Raw genomic sequence first — 19,277 nt, 5'->3', positions numbered from 1 at the left:
ACTGGGAAGCTGTCAGCTACGTATTTGACAGCTGAAATGCATTAGTGACTCCTTCCAAACTTCTAAACTACATAGTATTTGTAGTAGTATAACACCTCGGTATGGCATGCTTTGGGATTTGTTATCTGTACCTCAGTAGTACCAGAGAGAAGGAGGAGGAGAAGGAGGAGGAGGAGGAGGCGGAGGAGGGGCAAATGTAACATGTGCGGTGCCTTTGCATAATTTTGCACTTAGGCTCCAGTCTATACGCGGATCATAACGCAGCATTGGATCAGGGCACATGTCATTTACTAAGCGCTATTGCAGTTCACTGATCTTCATTACGCTGAAGTTTATGCTGCTGAAAGAGGATACTTGGATCATTTATCAAGCGTGATCGAGGTCACTGAATGAAAGATAAGCAAAGAGGACTTTTCAAAGAACATCCCATTCGGGTATCTGGACCCTACAAAGTCGGTGAGTGCTTTCTAGAAATGATCCGTGAAGTTCTTACAAACTGCACTTACACCTGCTGATTTTATGACCAAGTAATATATATATATATATATATATATATATATATATATATATATATATATATATATATATATATATATATGTGTGTGTGTGTGTGTGTGTGTGTGTGTGTGTGTGTGTGTGTGTGTGTGTGTGTGTGTGTTCTGTATGCAAAGTGGTCACCTACATAACGTGCCAAAGTTTTCATTTTATAAGAGGAAAATCTGCTCTTCGAAGGTAGTGAGGATATTAGAGATCTTATTAACTACTATATTAATATGTATGTAGATTAATGCTGCTCATTTACAGGTAGGCAGACACGCTTTGAACCAAATGCTCTGTATCTTTATGTTTATTATACTTTTGATTTAATTGTGCTACGTAGGTTTTAACAATGCTAGCATAACAAAAACTTTCACAAATAAACAATATCGATAAATTAACTTTGTCTATATGTGGTAAATGAGTAGTTAATTACACTGATAAAATAAGGCTGCTAAACTAAACCACACCATGTCATTGATGTGGTACCATTACCTGTAATCTTTCACCTGGAAACATGGATATAGTGTACCTTTAAAATAATTTTAAGTACTTTAATTGCTCATGATAATGTTTTGGAGTACAGCTTTAAAGGTATGTGCTATGCACATTTGTAAACATTATATATAAAGATGATAAGCTAAAGGTAAAAAAGTTGTTCCTTCAGTGGTACCACTCCAGCAACAAGGTAAGATAATGTTTAGTAGATTTATTTCTAAAAGCAAACGCATTTCTAGATAAAATGTTTAGGTTTCCGATTTTAAAAACACTGGACAAACAAAACGTTACAGAATATAATATGTGACTTTTTGTTGTATTTAAGTTTTTATAGAAGAGTTATTTCAGATCAATCATAATCATACGCTCACAAATACAGCTATATAACAGAATTATCTAGATAGTAAGACAGACAATATATATCTATTTGTTCAGTTTGTAAAGTGTGGTGTCTGGAATTTTGGGTGTTTAATCATTTGTATTGGTTTGAAACATAAAACATGGTTTTATCATCAAAATAGTGATGTAAAGTTAGGTATAAGGTTAATATTTGGCAGTGTAATATAGAGACATATGAGGTGGTATCAAAAAGTTTTGAGACTAACTGGTGCTATTCTGACCATGGGCATTTCCACATCTGTGATTTAATCATGGACAGCAAGTTTGAATATTGAGCAAATATGAATTTCTGTGGGAAACTGGCCAAATCTGGAACAGAGACATTTGACATTACACACTTTTTATATACGGCGACGCTGCAATGAGTCGTTCAAGGTGTTTTGAGTGGCACACAAGCTTTAAGAGCAGAAGAACATCAATAAAAGGTGACGAGAGATCAGTAAGACCTTCAATGAGCTCAACCCATGAAAATGTCAAAACCGTTCGGCAACTTGTGCATGATGATTGTCAGAGAACAATCCACATGATGTCACTTCTGCAGATTTGGCTCCCGGGAACTTCACCTTCTTCCCAAAGATAAAGATCCAGCTCAAACATCGCTGTTTAGACACCAATATGGAGCTCAAGCGCGAATCGCAGAAGGTACTTGACAAGTTTCGAAAAGAAGCTATGACATATTTCAGAAGTGGCAGAAACTATGGAAGTGCTGCATTGTTGTGCAAAGGGACAATTTTGAAGCTGATAGTGTGTAAACGTAGATAAAATACTTTCTGGTAAACAGAGCTAGTTTTGAAACTTTTTGATACTACCGTTCATGCAGTAATCTACTGATTTTCAGTAGCCTACCTCAACTTTCTGTCAGACTTACATATTAGGTTCTACCAGTATTAGTTGTATACAAATTCTGTTCATTTTAGCTTATTTGTGTATTGACCAAGAGCTTAAAATGTTATTTTGGCCTTAGCTAAAAGGACCAAAAACACCTATTTGTTTCTTATAGATAGCAAATGTGACTGAGGGCTGCCTATGTGATATATCCCTGGCCTTAATAATAGTGCAGTTGATTGAGTGGTGGGTGCTTAGTGGTGACATATCAGGTTGCCTCACAATTGTTTGCATCAACTTTAACCCCCTCAATTGAACAGGTGATGAGGCTTAAACTGCAGTTGCCATTTTCAGGAGGCATTTGTTTGCATGTGAGCTTTAGAGACAGGGAGCAAGAACATGAAGGACATAGGGAGGAGGTGGTGTGTGTGTTTTGTCGCTAACAAATGCTCAATTATTTTTTAGACATCAAATTATGGCCGTGGAGCATGTGTTGGAAACAGCTGCTCTTAACAAATCTTCTTCTTTAAAAAGCATCTCATTGTTTCTTGCATCAGCAGAATCCAGTTGTACTTCTTCAGCAAAAAGCTTCCATGTCTGAATCAGCCAACAGTTTTATTGAGATTTTCCATTTACAGACATCATATTTATAATAATACATTAAGAGAATCTTAAGTTTTGCTAATGTAAACAATGCATCATTCTCATAGCCAACTACAATTTGATTTATAATGAACTTTATACCTTTGACCATAGTGTTTGTCTTAGCTTCTATTTATATGTTAATGTAGTAACAGAATTGTCCCATTGTGTTACACTGTTACAGCAAATGTTTTATACTTTTATACAACAGCAATTTAAAGAGGATACCACCATTTAGTTAATAAAGAATGCCATACTTTTTCAATTTATTGGTATGCTTAATGATGTAAAACATCAGTAAAAAAAGTTGTTTCTAGAAACTAATTCCATAAACTTCACCATATCGACAATCAACTTTTAAAATCAGTTTTGATCTGTGGAGCCCACAGATTGCAAGTCCCTGTGAATGAACTGCAGCTATGAAAATAATAATGTATATGAATGAGTGAATTGATATAAACCTGTGGTTTCAAATAGCTTTATCAGACAATGTGAGGTATGCTGTAATAAAAAAATAAATGGCAATATTTTTGCCTAATCAGATTCATCCTTTCAGTCTGCAATGACTTATTTAATAGTGGTTGAACATTCTTTGGTACCTGATATCTCTAACTCCTTTCAAGTACTTTTATTGTTGTCTTAGGGTTCCGTTCATACCAAAGTTTGTTTATCCTTGGATGATAATTTGTGCCTCTTTCCTGAAGGTGGTAGTATTTCAGGATTTTTATATTTGTATAAAAATATGTTTTTACAGAAGTTTTGTTCTTGGCTGAGTTGCATGGATTTTACCATTATATCAAAAGCAAACCACTGGATCACTTTCAATTACTAATCTAATTTATGACAATTGGACAAACAAAAGCTTTTGAAAATCAATGTCAGTTTCTGGAAACTGACATTCTGGAGACTGTTGAAAGAGGCAGTCAGCTTCGGGTATGTAAATGTTTGGCCCACTAAAACTCTGATAGTGTACTTAAGCAGAAATAGGTCTGTTTGTAAACAATTGTTTTACCTATTAAACTTTTTTTTTTAAGTTTGTTTTTTACCTAATTTTTATAAACATTGAAGATCCCTTATTTGACTTGCTAAAATGAATGTGGTGACGATGAAACACTGAGATTATATATTCACTTTGTAAAATGGCCCCAAATGTACATTATAAAAAATAAAGTTTTTTCATGCTTTGAATTAGTCATTAATACAGCTATTGCAGTTGAATGCAAAGGTTTATTTTATTTTAAAGAGTACAGTTGAGAAGTTTCTATGGTTCTTGAACCCACGTGAGAATGTGATACACTCTTGAACCCAGTTCAGTAAATTGTCACTATTTAAACACTGTTGCAAACAGATTGCATAGTTAACAAATAGCCTTCATGTCTGGAATCTGAAGGAAATTATAGTTTATCAGCCAAAAGCAACAGCTACTTCAAATGTATATAATACTTTAATTTATAAATGGGTGACTCAACAGTGAATCTGCATTGTGTGTTGAAAACAGATGGCACATGGACTTAAAGTGTTTGGTCTGCAGATTAACAAAAAACATGATCCAGGAGGCTTTATATAAACAATATTTCTAATGCTGAATTTGAAACATGTGACCATCTCTATAAAAGCCCAAATGTTAGCCATTTGGTCCGAAGCATTCAGGTGTGTGTTAATTCAACTCCAAAGAGGAAAGGCAATGATCTTAGAGAATTAATTGCTACTGCCTTTCAATCTGGAAAGGGTTATAAGACCAATTTAAACACAACTTAATTTAAATCATTCTACAGTGAGAAAGATTGAAGAAGTGGAAAACATTCAAGACAGTTACCAATCTTCCCACGAGTGGACATGCCAGGAAATTCATCCCAAGGCAGATCGTGCAATGCTCAGTACATCTCAAACTCTACAGACTTTTGACAGTATAATTATAACCAGTACAATTACAGTATAGTTGCTGATGTTTTGGAAGAGGAATGTATTTTTTGTTTTGTGATGCACCAAATGGTAAAAGGTATAGACTGCAGGCAGGCCAGTTCAGCACCCGGACCCATAGCATGACTCTCTACTATGAAGTCATGCTATTGTAATAGATGCATTATGCAGTTAGCATTGCCTTTCTTAAATATCCTGCCTGAAAATTAAATGTTATGAATGGAAGCATTTGTTGCTCTAATGCCTGTATATATCATTGATGGAGCCTTTCCGAATGTTCAAGCTACCCATTCCACATTCACTAATGCACTCCCATACCAGCAGAGATGTAGCTGTTTGAACTGAGTGCTGATAACAAGCCAGATGGTCCCTCTCCTCTTTAGTCCAGAGGATGTGATGTCCATGATTTTCCAAAAATAAATATTCATTTTGATTTGTCTGACCACAGAACACTTTTCCACTTTGCTTTAGTACATTGTAATTGAGCTTTTGCCAGGAGGATGGCTCTGTTTCTGGATCAGGTTCACGCATGCCTTCTTCTTTGTATGATAGATAATTAACCAGCATTATGTCATGTCATTACATAATTGCCCAGAAAGCTCAATGAACTGAAGTAACATTGTAAAGCATAGCCAAAATTCCTCCATAACAATGTAAGAAACTGATTATAGGTTGTATTTCATTTTTCATCCATAGTTTGTCTTAATTTTTGTAAAAAAAATAATAATAACATTTTGCAACATAGTTTGCTGCTGGTTATCTGAGGCTGTATATACTAAATTCTGAAACTTGATAAGGGCCAGATAATTTTTTATGATGTCATGATATGTAAAGACATCAAATTCAGAGAGGGTGTACTTTAATTTTCACATGACTGTTTATGAATTTGTAAATTTAGTGAAATGGCAAGATATTGGACTAACGGCCACATATTAGCAAAATTAAACTGTATGTTTTTGAGTTTTGCTAGAGAAGTTTAATACAACTCCGTTGTTAATATTTTTGTGACTGCAATTTAATTTCAAAAGGGTCCTCGTTTGTATGGTGAGAAAACTTTGAAATGCAGAGTGGCTCTGGTTTGTAATTATCAGTGGTGGATGAAGTACACAAACCATGTACTTGATTGTACGTGGAGATACAGTAATTAAAATATTACTCCAGTAAAAATACAAAAGTAATCCCTTTAAACTTTAACTTGAGTAAAAGTATTTCCCTTTAAATGTACTTTAGTATCCAAACTACTATAATTTATTATAACTGTAATGTTTCTATTGTAATTTTTGTCACAAGACTCAGTGTATATGAAAAGACTCTAAAGTTACTCTTAGCACACCAATTTATTAATAGAATTGTATTAATTAGTCAAACAGGAGTCAGGAGTTTCTTCCATCATTTATTTCTCTCAAAATGTTCTGCTTGCTGTTGAACTAAAGCTGAACTGTATGTTGGTGATAAGTAGATACACCAAGCAATAATCAAAACAAGTTTAAAACAGATCACGTGTTCTACCCTGATTGGTGGCTTGCCACGTGCTTGACCAGTTACGTTTTTATCCACTCATAAAAAGGACGACCAATTTCGCAAAATGTAGATGAGTAAAAAGTAAGATATATGACTTTGAAATGTAGCGAAGTTAAAGTTAAAGTCTCACCAAATGGAAATACTTCAGTAAAATACAGATACGTGAAAAAGCTACCGTATTTTTCTGGCTATAAGCCGCTACTTTTTTCCCACGTTTTGAACCCCGCGGCATAAACAACAAAGCGGCTAATTTATGGATTTTTCCTGGGTTTTTCCCGGTTTCACAAACTTCAAGCCAAAAAACTGAGCGACATAACATTAGACCAATGAAATTTCCGAACATTTCACCTGTGTTCTGAGCTGCACGGCATCGGGAGAATAAACTTCCACCGGTGGTAATTTTTAAACGCACGATGATGCCAAAAGATAAACTCCCGAGAGAAATAGTTGTGTAAGGAAGAAGGAGGACAGTGAACAATGACTTTCTTGGTAGGCTACTGTTTAGATACAAGCCGTTGTAATGCGTTGAGTCTGGGTCATGGGATAGCTCACTAACTCCAGTTGCAACAGAAATCAGAAAATAATAAGGTCATATTCCTCGGTCTTGCACACATGCAGTAATACCGGGAAAAATGCAGCGGCAGGCTATTCCCAAAATGCCGCTTTGCTCTTAAAGGAGCCACAAAATATTTCACCCGTTACACTGTGTAACAGACACTGTCGTTAAAGCCTGTGTAAAGTTCATTAGTTTCAGTGTAGACAGGCTTATAGACAGGTGCGGCTTATTTATGTTCAAAATAACAATCTTTGTCAAATTCTGTAGGTGCGGCTTATATATGGGTACGCTTAATAGTCTGGAAATTACGGTACTTAAGTATGGTAACAAATTAAATTTGCTTCATTACTGTTCACCACTGGAAATTATGAACCAAGATTGCCCTAGAAGCCTGGTATTTTACAGGATTCAAATGCTCTGGCCTATAAACATTATGTAAAAAAAAACTAAAACAAAAATCACACAAACTAAAAGGGGAAAAAATACAATATAAATCCGAATTTGAATCAGAATGAGCTTTTTATTGCCAAGTATGTTTGCACTTACAATGACTTTGTTTTGGTGATAGAAGCTTCCAGCTGCACCTTTTTTAAGTAAAACTGAAATAATAATAATAATAATAAAGCAAATAAATAAAGAAGAATAGAAGTATATAATGTATTTCACATTTTTTATAAAGAAAATAAAATGTACTTATGTAGGTTTAGTGTTGGGCCACTGTAAGCCACCAAAATGTTGAAATTTCTGTGAAATGTTTGTGACACAAATGAATTTAAATGAATATTATTTTACACGGGAACCTATAATTGGTCTGCTTGGTTGGTTGAACAAATAATCCTGCAAACTGCTACAGCGTTTAATATCAAGGTTTCTGTATTTGGTTAGGCTTATTTTAAATATATGTTAAGTAGATCCTCTGTTATTGTCAACTATTTTATTTTCGCTGCATTCTCTGATAGGAATCTGTAAATGAGCTGTCCAGCAGTGATGTCGAAGACACCAAGATCATCTTCAAGAACTTACTCACGATCAGCCTCCAGGTCGAGATCAGGTTCTGACTCCCGCTCCAGATCTAGAAGCAGTTCACAGTCTCGGTCAAGGAAGCACCGCTATGGGTAAATTCCCACACAAACATATGAACCAACTTGTGGTTAGTAGATTTTAGCCCTCAGAGCCTTTTATTGTGCACAAATACTTGCAGAGATGGTTCTAAATTTTGGTTTTAAAATCACTAGATTAGGAGTTATAGTATCAGGTTCAGGTTTCAAGACACAGTTTCAGTAAACAGCTGAAACTGAGACAGAAGAAAACATTTAACAAATGAATGGTTTTGTTCGTCCTGTTCATGTGCTGTAAATAACAGCTGAAGATTTTGTGCAAGATATTTATTTACAAATATAACACTGTGCTTCAATGCATTATAAAACATAATGCAGGACAACATAGCATCTAATAAAAAAGCTTAATTGCTTTATAGTTTTGTAGTATCTGTTGTGAAAATAATCATCTTGCCATTTCTAAGTATAGCTATCCGTTGAGAATTGATTCAAATAAAAACATTTAAAAAACCTCAAGAATCCAAAGCCGCTGAAACCGCTCCATTAATGCTTTAACTAGTAATGACTGTTCTGAAGAATAAAGATCATAAACAGAGCTTTTATTCTCTTATGTATAAAGTTGTCCAGTTTACCAAAATAATTGAGTTAAGCTGTGGAAAAGTCTGATTTAGCTTAAACTTTCAAGTTAGTCAGCAAAACACACCCTATCTGTAAGGATTGTGGGTTTATGTAGGCTTAGTATGGCTTTCTGTATGAGTAGGATAATTTCCAGTTTTCTCTCCAGCTTCTTTATTATTCTACAAAGAGAAATATAACTGGCTTGTTTTTCACAAAATGCACACTTTGTAAAAAAAAAAAAAATTCAAGATGCATTGCCAATACTTTGTATTTTAGTTAGAGATTTCCTTTACTTAAATAAATTTATTTGCCTTTAGTGATGAAAAATGCCAAAATAAATAATTTGATTCATTCAAGAGAATGAAATGCTCAGAGCATTTATTTATTTATTTTTTTATTAAAAGTTTTAAATTTACTCTAGAACAAAATTACATTTTGGACTTCTTAGATTTATAACCGTAGCTGTATTTTCTGGGTAAGAATAGTGTGGCGTAACTGGCAGTCGAAAAACCTCCTCCTGCTTGGCAGAATAAGAGTGGAAATCTTTCCCAGATGACCCATGTGACTGACTCTTTCCATACACACTCAGCACAAGAGATGCAGAACCTTTCTCACTCTCTATAAGAGTGCAGTGCTGCTCTGGGTATCTCTTTTTTCCCTCTTTATTCCAATGAAAAATCTCACTAGGTGAGTACAATTGTGCAGTAAAATGATTAACAAGACTAATTACAGTTGGTTAATGAATCAATTTAGCTAAAGAAATTATATTTTGTTGTGTACAGTATACTGTATGTGCTTTGTGTCCGGTTAAAAAGCTAAAGTTATTTGTTTCAAATGAAAGAATTTTAGTTTAATTCCATTGTAGTTCAAAAAAGATTATAAAAGTGGCATGGGTGTAAAAACAGCAAATGGAAAAGTAACCATTTAGGCCATTTAGGAAAATAAATCTATACGTGTTTGGAAGCATCACACAATTTGTTTATACTTTCTAAAGTAAACTGGGAATAAATATAATACATAGTTCTTGTCAACAAGTTTTCATACATATTGTGTTTTTTTTCGTGAGTAATTAGGTTTACCAGCTGTTTATCATGTATAAAATAGCGTGTGAGGGAAATATAGTATTGGACAAAAAGGTGAACCATGTATCCATTTTGGGTTATGTGGTGTTCTAGAGCCACCTTGTGAACAAAATACTCCATGCAGCTGCAACTCAAATAAGTGTACTCAAACCGATGCAACTTAAGTTATGTAAACAATTGCTTTAGATGCTAAATGTATCTTATACACGGAATAATTAGCTTTTGATGACCTGTAATGTTCTCTGTTTGCATCATTCTCTTTTTGAAATATTAATGAGCATGTAAATTTGGCCCACATATATTCTGTATATGCTATATACTCAGTCAAGCATTGTTCTTGCTATCTTCAAGCTCTAGATCTCGCTCTCGCTCCAGATCCCATTCTCCATTCCATAACCGGGGACGAAAACAGCCACGGGAATATCAGAACCAACGGGAGTTCAGAGGTTACCATAGAAGCTTCCGGAGGCCTTATTACTTCCGGGGCAGAGGACGAGGTTTCTTCCGTGGTCGCTTCCAGCGTGGTGGAGGTGGATACAATAATTATAGATCAAACAATTGGCAAAACTTTTGCCAATATCCACAACAAAAACAGCAGAAACCCCAGAAGCAACAGTATGTGCAGCAACAGCAAAAACAGCATGCTCATAGCCCCAAGAGGGGCCATTCTCGCACCCCCAAGAAACGTTCAAGCAGTCCGCAGTCGCTAAATCATTCACACCGCTCTGACAGATCTTCATCACAGCATTCACACCACTCCTCTTCTTCCAGCTTATCTCAACAGATAAATTCTTCTGCTAAGCAGAATAGTAAAGCTGGAACAGAGGTTCTATCTTCACCCAAGGAAAGCCAGAAAGTTGGAGGAGGAGATGCCACACTGCCAGTGCAAGAGGGACACCCCCCAGAAGTAGACGGAAGTAAATGTCAAGCGAAGGCCAATAAAACGTATCTGTTTCCAATAACCCATGACAGCAGCCCAAAGAGGGCCAGTCCACATATTCACTCTGTTGTCAGTGCTGTCCAGGACGATTCAGCCTCCAGTGATCCTGTGGCTGGAAATTCGGGAGCAACTAGCAATGGTGCCACCTACAGCCAGCCTGTTGCTTCTACTCTTTCTACCAGTAGCCCTCAAAAGAAAAGCCCCACAACAGTTTTCTCAGGCTTTGGGCTTTTATCAAATGCTGACCAGGAAGAGGATGCAGTTGCCATCTCTATAGCTTTTAAAAAGTAAGCTCATTTTATATTTTGCTTGCACTTGTACATTTTGTAGCTCATTTTACAAAGGAAGAATGTTTCAGTCAATGATTCAGCCCTATACAGCAACTACAGGTAATTTACTGCTGCATAGATCGAAAGAATTCTTAAAACATATTTGGGCCAACATGAATTTTAAGAAAACAGTTTAAATGTTTAAATTTGTCATGGTCAATTGGAAGTTTCACAAATTCACGAATATTCTTTACACAAGCATTCACACAAATATAATGGATTTCTGTGATTTTTTGTATTCAGGCAAATTTATTTCACATGAGATTACTAATCATTGTTTCAAATAATTATAATTATTATCTTAACATGTTAAGGTATGAATTGTAATATTTTACACAATTAATATTTTAATGTAGTAATTAGCTATAATGTTTATTGCACACATGACAAATATACACTCACTTTAAATTGAATGCTTGTGCAATTGTACTCCATTTAGTTATATATAAACAGCCAATCTTGTGGCATCAGCACAATAAAAAAAAAATAATGCCGATACAGGTTAAGAATTTCAGATTATGTATACTTATGTACAATATAAAAATATTCTCTCAGATTCCAAGAGACTTTCTTTCTGAAATCCTTTCATTAATTCTCTCTTCTATAGTTTCTCTTTTGTGACTCTGGACATACTTATTTAACTGGCAAATTCTCTTTCCATTGATTCTTAGATTCTTAGAGGAGCAGAAGAGCAAAAAGCAGGCTCTTGCAGATCAAATTATGGAGAACATGGCAGACAATGGAAATGCATTTCCTGAAAATAGAAATAGTAAATGTGAAGGCACTGGTCCAAGATTACCCAGGTTACCTGCACAACCCAAAAACAAAAAGGAGAGTGAGAGGTACAAATATGTAGACAATTTCAAGGGGAACACAACCTCCAGTAGTTTCAGGGCAGCAATCCTCTCAGAAGATGGGGAGGATGAAGGCAGTGAGCACACTGAACCCCATTCACAGATGAGGGATTTGGAAAATGAAGCATCTTCTCATAAAAGCAAAATTGCATTGTCAGCTCGTGAACTGTTTGAGGAACATTTAAAGAGGTTGGATGACAAAACATGGGATGATGAGCTTGAGGCCTTTCTAATAAACCGAGAGAAGGAGAGGGCTGCAAGCATTGTATCTGCTCTTTCTGAAAGGGAGAAGTTTGCACGTAAGATTGAGGACCTTTCCCCTGAAAGACCCTCAAAGATTAAACGAAAGGCCAAAATGACATTAAGTCCTTCTCCCACATATAAACCTATTTCACGAAGGAGCTCTGAAATCCAAGAACAAGAGATGTTATTAAATGTGGGTGATGATTCCTTACCCAGAGCTTCTACAAAAAGAGAAAGAGATTTTAGTCTAAGGATGGATTCCCTTAGTGACGAGCTAGCAAGGTAAATATTTTACTATTTTTTTACTATTTTTTATTTTTAAAGCATGTTCCAACGTTTCTGTTACTTACATTGCTATGCCAGTACTCTATAGTACTAAATTAGATACCCATTTTGTATTTAGTTACTCAAATTGTGAAGTATGGAGGAAGCTTGAATTACGGAAGGCCACTGATTAGGCATACAGGCTTTGATTAATGGTATTGACTAAAATTGCCACAGAGAACTCTTCAGTATTATATTTAATGTACTTTTTTACTCTTCTGTAAATTGCCTTTTTTTCTTATATTTGGTGTTTTCCCAATTTTAATATGAAATTGAATGCTCCACAGTTAATCTTTTTTTTTTTTTTTTTTTTTGCAATTCTGTCAATTACATTTAATTTACATTTTCTCGGTTTTCTCTTTTTGTAACTCCTAACTGTTATTAAATGTAAAGCCTCCAATCCAAGTTGCTTAAAATGAGCAATTCTGTGATCACTCCCATTTCTATTTCTGTCTGCGTATTTGCTCGTAATTTCTTTTCTGGATTACAGTCATTGCCAGTTTGGAGGCACCAGTACTGTGTATTTGACATTATAAACAGTTACATGTTGTATATGGATATTGCTAGTTCTCTAAGTATTAATTAATTAGTGATCTCCTTAACCATTTAATTTAGCTTGGTTTATGCTATTCCATTTTACATAGTAGACATAAAAGGACACACTTGTATATTGAAGAATTATAGCTCAGCTGTCTAAGTCTATATCACATGTGGTATTGAATGCTGATATTGAATTATTATATAAGTAGCAGTGCATTTATGTATTTCTCGCTAACTGTATTTCAGGGTAGTTTCTGTAGTATAGATTTTTACAGATATAAAAAAAAACTGACAAGCAATAATTGCGTCTTACTCCTAAAACATTTTGCAGAACACAGACAATTTGTGTAAATAACCGGATATCCAAAGAAACCTAAATGCACTTACAGAATGTGAATGTTGAGACACTACAGTGTGTATCAACACTTTTTTTTCATCATTATAGGTCTTAATCCATTTGCTGTTTTTTTTCTAAATAGTCTTTTTACTGAGTGGAGAAACTTGCACTAGTTTTTAAAAGTTTGTTATGTCTTACAGTTCATCTGTTTTGTGTAATGATTGGAAAAACAATATGGATCATGTCCACTGCGATAAAAAGCCACTTCAATACCGTTGGTGTAACAATTTATGCAGGAGCCCAAAAGAGCTGTTTGCACAGCATGTCATTTCAATTGTCCATTATATCACAGGTGAGTAAAATGTCTAAGATCTATTAAACACCTGTTATTGTTTTCCAGTTGCAGCTTTACCAATGCATTGTTTTATATGTGGTTCAACAGGTAAATAAGCACTCTTCTTAATTCTGGAGTTGATGGGTGGTGCAAACTAAATAATTTGAACTGTACTATTTAAAATATGCTCACCCCCATACCCACAGTCAAGTGTCAGACATTTAAAAGGCAATGATATTCAAACAGAACTGAATGAATAGTTGAATAATATTATGCAGATTATAGAAGAATTCATGGCGGTCAGTGGGCACTGGGATACTGTTATACTGTGACTCGATATGTTCTTTAATCTGAAAACTCATAAGGAATCACCTGTATTGTGAAAGTGGTATGATTTAATGGAATACCAATTATTATGTGTTTCAGTTTTGTCTGTGTACATATTTAGTTCACCCAAGTGACATTTGTCAGTAATCAAAAATCTTTCCCCCATAGAGCAACATTTCTCTTCTTCTGGAATGACTCTAAGTGATCGATTTACCATGTACCAAAGACTAGCAGCTGAGAAAGAAATTATGAAGCAAAGAAAGAGTCCAGAGATACGCAGGTATTGAAGATTCACCTTTATCATTCTGACTATGTTTAATGAATTTATCATCATACTCAGAAATTGCAGATGTTCCTAAAAACCCATAAACTTCTTTCTTTCTTTGATCTTGTTCCACAGGAGAATTGATGTTTCTCCCAGTGCTTTTAAGAGACACTTATTCCTGTTTGATGAGTTGAAAGGCTCCGGGGATAGCAGCTCCAAGGTGACAGAAAATTTTGAAATATGCCATATTTTGGAAAAGAATGCTGCGAGAGTGAGCCAGCCAGAGCATCTTTAGCATCCCCCCACCCCCTCTCTCTAAGCCCCTCCTTTTCTATTGCAAGAGAGACACAATCTCACTGCTAAATGAAAGTGAGATGTGAAAAAATGGGCACATTCAGTTAATTGCATTGTAAATTTCCCCACAACAATTGATGGTTATGGTTTACTGTGGGTACAAGCCTTCCTAAGGCAGTTGTGTCAAGAAATGAGCAGTCATAAATGGAAGTGACCAGTTGCTCCCATGGCAAAGCCATTCAAGGGACTCTTATCAAACATCATAGTAAGTATTCTTCTTCATAGCCTGAACAGAGCAAAACAAGACAACAACAACAAACAAAAAATAATTAAAATGCTTTTACATCCACTGCAAGCATTGTCATATGGTCATTTTTGATTTAGTCTGCCAGTGCTTGTTCTCTACAATGTTTCAAAACATGTTAAGCCTTGGAAGGACTCCTGAATTGAAGATGAAGCCTTTAAGGTCCTGATGGCTATAGTTTATAATCTATTTGTTAGTGCTTAGTGCAGAAAGGGGTTTCAAATGTGCTGTTAAAGCAGGTTTGACTGCATTGCTAAATCATTTGTAAAGTCATTGTGTTCCCTTCGAATATAATTTTGAAAGACACAACTGGAATGCGTCACTAATCTTTAGTCTGGCCATGACGTCTTTTTGTCTCCTACACGCAGGCTGAAGTGAAACTGTTTAAAGGAGATACAGTGGATCTTCCGATAAATGTTGAGCAGAGTAAAAAATATTTAAGCAGAGAGACAAATGAGAAACAGGAGGAAAAATCGGGATTTGGGCAATCTCCTGAATCAAACATGGAAACCTCAGCTGAGAAATCATCCAAACAAAACAAAATATATAAGTAAGTTCTTTAGCTTTTTATATTGTATATACATACAAGAGAAATATTGCCCTAGTATTTATCTGTATGCTCATTAAGAATATTGGATTATGGTCTAATTAACATGCACTTATACTTATTATACATTACAACAAAATATACACTACTTGTATTAAATATTCAAGACATTTCTAGAATTTCTTTTTTGCACCTCCTAGTTCCATTAAACAGAGACCAGTTATATAATTTAGCCAACTGCTATTATTTTATTTTACAGAAAAAGCAAGCAAAAACGAGAACGCTCTTGCTCCTCATCCTCGTCTTCTTGTGTTCATGAGGAGGAGGCAGAGTCTACAGAAAAATGTTTGACTCAACTCCAGGTCAGAGAATGTGTTGGAGCCACAGAAACGGGACAGGCACATAGTGGATTTGTAAGCATTCATTATGCTATAGCTTTCTTCATGAGCTAAGAGCAATTTATTGTACTATTTAATCACAATTTGTTTATATAATGATCAGTTTGGAAAAGGCTTTTCAAGAGATTTGAAAAATTGAACATAAATTTGCTTTCAGTAAAATTATCTCAGTTGACAAGCTTTAATATTTTAAGTCAAACCAGTGAAAAGTATTCTGCACTGATGGAGCCAATATAATTACTTCAGAATTTTGTATTGCAGTTACTGATGCTCCCTAGGTTGATACAACTGTTTTAAAATAATTTTAAACTTTCAATTGCAGAATGGCACTGTAATTGTGCAGAATATGTTGTATATATAATAAAAACCTTTAAAATAACAAGTTAAAATTACAATAAGTTCAATGGTAAATTTTATTAACAGCATTTTGACATTATCTCTACACTATGCACACTTATTTTATAGCAGTTCCGGATACGAGGTAGGGGTTGGAACAGAGGGAATTGCCTTGGAAATGATAACCAGTCCAATAACAGTGCTCATGTCTCAGGCCTTTCCAACAACATGGACTGGGATTCTGAACAAATGGACAAAAGCAAGAAATACTACATGGTATGTTGTCAGAGACCAAATTTTCTGCAGGGTTCGTACTTGCTCTATGAATGACAAAGAGGCCAAAGTCTTTGTTTAGGTCATACTAAAAATAATCAGTAATCAGTTGTAAGAAAAAATGATGAGGACAACGAAGATCGTAATGAAGAAGTTTATAACAGCGTAGCAGTGACAAAATACATGAAGCACTTTGGGTTCATCGGAGTCAGAAAGAACCCAGAGCAAACTCTGCCCAGATATTTTATATTGTTCTTTTCTTTGAAGTATAGACCGGAGTTATCCTTTAAATGTAAATTAGATATAGGACATGTGTGAGGAAACAAAAGGCTGGGGGATACCATTCTCGGGGCGGAGGTCAGCAGGGGTAATCACCGGTATTCACACCTTTGCTGGTGCTGGCCCCCCAGCAGGTCAGGAAGGGGTATTGTGTGAATGATAATCATGGTCTCAGATACCTTTTGGTTAGAGATAGTCCTTGGGGCTTGCTGCTTCTCCCAGAATGATTAAATTAAGTCTATGATTCTGATTGATACAACTGAAATTCTACATAACTACTGAGCTTATTTTGATATAGCGTAGGGTGGAATCTGGGTTGAGGCAGTCTGTAATTCTTACAGAGTCTAATTACTAATAATTTTAGGGTGGAGTATACCTGCACACATAATATCAGGTTATAATTTAATTTTATGCAAATTTTATTATGAATAATATGAATATTAGAGACCTTGTAGTTATCTAGCCAGTGAACGTCTAAGAAACATCAAATTATGTTTTGAATGCAAACTGAACAAGCTTAAATAAATCATTTTACATTTTCACTTTAAAATAAGAATATATAACGTCATTCAAAATTAAATAAATAATTCTCCATATATACAACAATTAAATTAATATGCAAATTCACTGAAAATCATGGCAGTTTATATTACCCTGCCAAAGCATTTTCCAATATTTTACCGTATTACTGTGATGTTCATAAATATTGTATATATCCACTATTATAGGAATATTATGTTTTAGTTTTTTTTTTTGCTTGTTTTTTTAATGTTAAGCATTACAAAATGTAGTATTTACTGATTTCCACAATAACTGAACTTCATATTATTTTATGTTCTGTAGTTAGATAAAAAGGTCGTTGAAAGTGAGAGGAAGTGGGAAGACACACAAGGGCATGGCCAGTCTACCATCCCTCGCGCCAAAGGTCGTTTCATCCTACGAAGGCCCACCATTTCCATCACAACTAACAACTCTAAATGGACCCATGACAACTTCAAGGCCAGTGGTTGCGATGGTGAACCAGGCAGAAGGGACCAGAAGGATCAAAACAATGCATGAGTCATTGCCTTGGAATTGGGGGCTAGAAGATTAACTGGATGCTTTCCTTTATTGGAAACCCTATCGTATGTTGGTGAAATTAATTGAAACCTTATACACCAATGTTAGCAGTTGCACTTATCAACAGGGGTAGGATGCTGTAGTACATATAAGTATACTTCATAGAAGATCATTAGAATCCAGCTATTTCTTTTATTATGGATATTTTTAACCCATTTTGTGAAATCGATTTAGCACTTTTTATGAATTTTTGTGCACCTTTAATTGTTGATTTTCATGCAATAACCATTAAAGCATATGTACGTTCAGATCTGGATTTACTGATCTGATTTTGCTTGTATGTGATAATCTAGTGTTGATATAATATAAACTGACACTGGACTTGTACCATACATCATACACAGGATTTTTTTCCATTGGACAGAGTTCTTTTTCTTCCCTTCATGACCTGTGGTCAAATCTTACATAGATTCATGTGAATCTACTGTGGCAGAAACCAAAATTATGCAAATTACCCCTTTTAAACTGCCCATTGCATTTTATTATATTTGTGATGCATATTTTCCATGAGAGTAAATTGTTTTCTAAAAATTTATCACCACGTTGACCATGTCTCTGTATGTCAGTGCTGTGTATTTAAAGCTGATTGATTTCTCTGCAGTTAGCTAATTGTTCATACAATAAATATCTGCAGTTCTTTATCAGACCCATATCCAAGTTACTTTTAATTTATTAAATGGTGTTTACATTGAAACATTGCTAATGCTTAGACAGAGTCTTTTTATCGGTCAAGGCCTAGGTTTGAGAGGAATACTCATCCTTTCACAAACTCAGTCAGACCATGGGATCCACCTACTACAGTTAGATCATTAAAACCCAATCATTAAAATCCTTTCTTTAGTATAAATTTTTTAAAATAAATATCTCAAAGGATAATGACATGCCATTAACCAAATGATGAATTGTTGAGATTTAGTACATTTCATAGATGTTATCATACAGAATATCAGAATAAAGATTATACATTCTATATTGCATGATGATAGAAATATACAATGTAGGCCTGTTTATACAAAAGTTTGGACAAAATTCATGTAAGCAGATTTAACCTCTCAAAGTTCAGCATATAAATCTGCAGTAAAAGTTACAAATCCAACGTTAATACGTAGACCTGCTGTGTAAAGCAACCTGCGTAGAACTCCCCGAGGGTTTCAACATGGTACAAAGTACTGATAGATAGGAGTTACACCAAGTACAGAACAATGCAGCTTTCTCAGCTATATGTTTACTTAGGTAGTGTCGAAATGTTGCATAACAAAAAGATAATATTCAGTAAACACAGTTATATCAGTAGTGCGAACTCTGATTCAATCTTTTACATATTGTTTGTTGCCTAAAGTAGATTAATAATTAAAATATATTTTGTTGTAATTATATCTACATATTGTTGTGTTATATACCAAAACAACAGTTTTGTTTGTCATGCTGCTGTTTTCCAATTTTAATGTTTAAGATCTTGTTGTTCACACAACACAGTGTTGATGTTACACTGAAATGCAATGCCAGTTCTTAGATTCAATCCAGCAAAACTGGGAATGTTCTTGATATATACTTAGTGATATTGACACAGACCTAAAT

The 19,277-nt window shown here is 34.9% G+C and overlaps 1 protein-coding gene across 3 annotated transcripts; it reads left to right on the top strand.

Moving 5' to 3' along the window:
• The first annotated feature begins 246 nt into the window (after window positions 1-246).
• Window positions 247-18,345, top strand: thrap3a (thyroid hormone receptor associated protein 3a). 3 transcript variants are annotated; one of them, XM_046846235.1, is made up of 11 exons: window positions 247-456; window positions 7,858-8,013; window positions 10,008-10,883; window positions 11,597-12,304; window positions 13,424-13,575; window positions 14,053-14,164; window positions 14,285-14,369; window positions 15,116-15,297; window positions 15,554-15,707; window positions 16,161-16,304; window positions 17,424-18,345. In XM_046846235.1, exons 2-11 carry the CDS (start codon window positions 7,868-7,870, stop codon window positions 17,637-17,639), a joined length of 2,775 nt encoding a protein of 924 aa, XP_046702191.1. In that variant the 5' UTR covers window positions 247-456; window positions 7,858-7,867; the 3' UTR covers window positions 17,640-18,345. The 3 variants fall into 3 exon arrangements, with proteins under 3 accessions (XP_046702191.1, XP_046702190.1, XP_046702193.1); XM_046846234.1 differs by having other exon boundaries at window positions 16,158-16,304; XM_046846237.1 differs by lacking the exons at window positions 247-456; window positions 7,858-8,013 and adding an exon at window positions 9,127-9,261 and having other exon boundaries at window positions 16,158-16,304.
• Window positions 18,346-19,277: the final 932 nt, after the last annotated feature.

Source organism: Silurus meridionalis, chromosome 4 (assembly GCF_014805685.1).
Source record: "Silurus meridionalis isolate SWU-2019-XX chromosome 4, ASM1480568v1, whole genome shotgun sequence".
NCBI classification, from domain to species: Eukaryota; Metazoa; Chordata; class Actinopteri; order Siluriformes; family Siluridae; genus Silurus; species Silurus meridionalis.
Note: the sequence above shows the minus strand (reverse complement) of the source record. Positions and strands in the feature narration are given on the sequence as shown.